Source organism: Rhagoletis zephyria, unplaced genomic scaffold (assembly GCF_001687245.7).
Source record: "Rhagoletis zephyria isolate East Lansing unplaced genomic scaffold, Rhagoletis_zephyria_1.1 Rzeph_scaffold_00275, whole genome shotgun sequence".
In the NCBI taxonomy this organism is placed as follows: domain Eukaryota; kingdom Metazoa; phylum Arthropoda; class Insecta; order Diptera; family Tephritidae; genus Rhagoletis; species Rhagoletis zephyria.
In genome coordinates, this window is record NW_016157359.1 from 180,685 (window position 1) to 185,172 (window position 4,488).

The window sequence follows — 4,488 nt, forward strand, 5'->3', positions numbered from 1 at the left end:
GAAATATATAAACAGAAGACCTTCAAAGGACAAATAATAAATGAGCAAATAAATACTGCATCGGACGTACTGTTTGAACCTCTAAAACTACTGTACAAGAAGAAGAATGACAACAAGAAAATATTAAGGACAGATATGGAAGGGAATACACCGACTGCAAAAACAAAGGGGGTAAAAATCACGGACTTCTACCTGCCGTCAAAAACGAGCCAAAACAATTCATCTACCTATTGAGTACCGCAAACACTGCAAAACTAAAAAGACGTACCTAACAAAAGAAAGAGGTAGTTAACAAGGAGTATAAATACGAGCAACCAACAAAAATTATGCAGAACGAAAAAATGACACTGAAGATGGCACAACGCCGAAACCGGTTTGTCTCCAAACCAAATTTGACAAGGGATGACGGAAATTCGTTCCATAATACATCAAAGAAAAATATCTTTATACAAACTTAAGGAGAAATGGTAACTAGGAGCCAATGCAATTGTAGAGATGCATTAGTTCTGCCAAGTACGTCAGTACAGATGGACGACGAGAAAACTGGGGCAGGCGTATTTTGACCAAAATTCCAGAAATTCTGCCAACTTACGCATACCCAACTATATTGCAGGCGAAAGTCTTCGCAATCGAAGTCTGTGTAGGGCGACAAATGGGGCCAAAAAACAAAATATTATGTCGGATGTGGGGGGTTCCGGGACATGAAGAGTTTGAAGTAGAGATGGGCATGTACGGGCCGGAATATTTGCTGTCAGCACGAACTCGTGCGTGTATGGGCGTTCAGTAAAATATCATAAGAGCACGAATAAGCACGAAAAAGCCCGTTGCTAATATTACAAATTTGGATAAGGTTTTGTTTTTATACAAAAAAATCATATTTAAAACTCTTGACAAGAAAAGGAAAAAAAGAAATATTTGGAAACCGATAGAAAAAATAAGATACTTAGTAGCTTTGTTTACATATATGTATAATATATAATATAATATAATATAATATAAAATACCTTCCACTTTTTCTACTTCCCAGAAAATATATTATAAAAATCTTTGATGTAAAAAATTTATTCGCTTAAGTAAATATACATACATAAACACAAATCTAAAAATATGTGCATATGTCCAGATGCGTGCAACTAATTAGCAACGAAATTCAAAACGATATTGCTTGCAAATTATGTTTATTTATTTATTTTTAATAATTTTCGGTTAAAATATAATTCAATCTATATCAGAAACCACAATAACAAAAGTTGCAAAGCTTGCACAAATTGCAAAAAAATTAATCAAACTTGATAGCGGAGCCACGAACAAATTTTTTTCCTACCAAAAATTTCCTACCAGAATCAGCCAAAACCTACCAAAAAACGCCATTAAAGAAAGCCATAAACGTAGCGACCGTTGTGTCTTGGTTTTACATTACTGACCATGTTGTACAAAGTCATTATATTTTGAGTTTATTTGGCTCTCTACATAACCCAAAATGGATAACTCAGCCGAAATATGTACCTGCTTTTGTTGAATTTTATAAATATAAGCCGAAACTTTGAAATTGTAAAAATGAGATTTTACAATGAGATTGCTCGCAAAATTGCAACGTTTGTGGGCAAAAAGTCCAACTTGATTTCGGATCGATCTGAACCAACGGTCGCAACGTTTAAGGCTTGCATCACGTCAAAATGATGTGCTTGTTGTAATTCATGCTGTCATTTACTACCATCAGACGTAGGCCAATTCATGAAATCATTTCATGCGTTTGAGTAGAAACTGGGTACATGAACACCATTTTATGATTTCATTTATACGCGAAATGGAGTTTATGCGCCGAGTTTTTACTCAAATCCATGAAATGATTTCGTGAATTGGACTGCGCATTAACGTGATAATTGTGCGTATAATTTGTAAGATAATATTTTGTTTTTATACTCTTGCTACCAAATGAATATATCTGTGTTCGTATTGAGTAGTAGCTTATGTCGGGAAGCTGGCTAAAGTATAATGCGACATTCCCTTTATTCCTTAGACGACAATTTCACAGTGCGTAGTTAACTCATCGGTACAAAAATCTGTAGTTAACTGCCGATTCTGAGTTAACTACGCACTGTGAAATTGGCCCTTAACAAGGATACTAACTTGCTAGTATCGGAACTATTTCTTGCACATTTATTTGCCAAAAGTTCTTCAACGGCGCCAGTGAGTCATTCGCAGTCCTATGCTGCGAATGCTGCATTATACTAAAGCCAGCCTTTCGACACAAGCTACTATTCCATAGGAACATAGGATATGAATTCGTGATAAGAATATATGAATTCCCCTTGAAAGATAGAAAGCGATTAAGAAGAAATGCCGAACAAATGAATTTGTCTTCTTTCAACTTAAATAAATGCATTTTGCAAACAAAAGTGCGTACGTTACTTAATGCCTTGGTTATATTGCACGGGGAGAATCGTAACAAATCGCGGCGAATTCGTAAGGATCTATTGATTGCGTTATAAACATTTGCATTTATTTGTTAAATATACAATAGAAAATTATGCGACAGTTCATTCCGTTCAGTTACTTCCATTACAAACCGGTGTTAAGGACGCTGGTAGGGCGAATACGGTGGTGTTACCGGAAAATACATAAATAAGTTGTATTTATATCAGAAAATGAATAAAATGAAATTAAATTAATGTTTACTTTCTAAAGGTGTTCTTACACGATATGTAATTCCATCTATAAAAGTGGCTTTTCCAATACATATGTAATTGCGTATGTCTGCCAAATTCACAGACTTTATTTAACTATTTAAAAATACGTTCTTTGAAAACGCAACAAACTAAACTCACACGATTCAATCTGTGTGTCAGATGAAAATAGAAACATTTCTATTTCGTATGTACGTGCTTCTGCTTTGTACAGAAACAAATCTAATTTGCCTTTACACGATATGTTGACATTTCTATATGTAAAAAGTGGCATGTATACATGCAAATACATATCGTGTAAGAACACCTTAACCAAACCTGTGTGTGTATGTAACTCTATCGCCTAATGGTTTGCCGATCAGTAAACATATGTTTACACATCAAATTTCGTGAGTACCTGGTACTCACACCTTTTGTAAGAAGTTTCACTTCATGTGTACGGTGCTACGCACGCCTTTTTTTTAGAAATTTTTAATAAATTTGTATTAGGTTAAAGTCTCCCAAATTTCATCACTGTTTACACATTACTTACACTTCGTATCAACCTCTAGTCAAAAATGGTTTAGTTATTAAAAATTTAATATTGACAATACATACCCAAAATATACTTAAACGTTGGTCCGACTATACCTCCGAAAGAATTAGTTTCAGCCATACCTCCAACAAGAAGATCGATCTTGCTCAGGTCGTTGTAAATGGATTTTAATTTGTTCAAATCCTAAAGTTTAGAACGTGATTTCAAATGTTATTGTCCATTGAACTTAATAGTTAAAGCTACATACTTCCATGGCGATAAAGGGTTCAAGATGCGTCCAGGTACTGATTTTTTTGCCAGTGTGAAATTCAAGGTAATTTATATAGCTCCTTAAACCATGATCTCGACCACGTTGGATATCATAAGCCAGAAAATCATTGTGGTTAGGTCTATTTGTGCTTAAATTTTCTGATATTAGCTAAGTAGAAGAAAACATCGTTATTTAAATATGACATAAACTAATGAATAAGTATGTTTAAGCAGTTTTAAAAAGCAGAATGATTGTACTTTATAAGGAATCTAAATAACTTCGCGACGCAATATAGAGGAATGCACTAAGAAGGAATAACTGCCCTGCAAGCAGTATTGCCGTTTTAGCTTTTTGGTGGCTAGATTTAGCTACCACAGAAATTTAAAATTGCCCCTAGCCCTTTTTTTAGCCCTTTGGAGAATTTATTCATACTGGGCATGAAAAAGTTGTATATGCTTAATTTGATCTTTTTTTATTTATGTAAGAGATGAATTTTTACACTAAGGACTGATATATATATACATAGATGTATTGTATGTTGCTTACGTTTTTATACATATGTACATACTGTAAAAGTGTTAAGGCTGTTAACTTATCTATTAACAATTTAACTACAGTTTAAAATAGATAAGTTTACGGCCCTTAATATGCTTAATTTTTTAAATGGCCCATCAGGGCGATTATAATAATAATAATAATAATATACCAGCGGTTTTTACCCTCCATTCACGCCCATCCGCACGAGGGGCGCAGTCCGCATGACGTACGGAACCAATATTTTAAATTTTTGTGCCGAGTCACGATAGGCAGGAGTTTGTTAAGTGTCGAGATCTAAAACTGTTCAGCTACAGAACTAAATTCATCAGCTGATTTTATGTATTTATGTCAATAATTCACTTATTGAGAGAGGAGAGTATCGCTTTCTTAATGCTGAAAAGCGGATCTGATATATCAAACGTGCTGGAATGAGAGTTAAAATCCTGGCATAAGCAACGGAGTGGGTCGTGCAATTCAAA

The 4,488-nt window shown here is 34.4% G+C and overlaps 1 protein-coding gene across 1 annotated transcript in view; it reads right to left on the reverse strand.

Annotated features, from left to right (window-relative positions):
• Irc (Immune-regulated catalase) overlaps positions 1–4,488 on the reverse strand; it is a 234,288-nt gene that overhangs the window by 164,189 nt on the left and 65,611 nt on the right. The window contains exons 6-7 of the mRNA XM_017610044.1: positions 3,470–3,640; positions 3,285–3,405 (exon numbers count right to left, since the gene is read on the reverse strand). Of these exons, the coding sequence (XP_017465533.1) occupies positions 3,285–3,405; positions 3,470–3,640 (292 nt within the window). The remainder of the gene's footprint in view (positions 1–3,284; positions 3,406–3,469; positions 3,641–4,488) is intronic.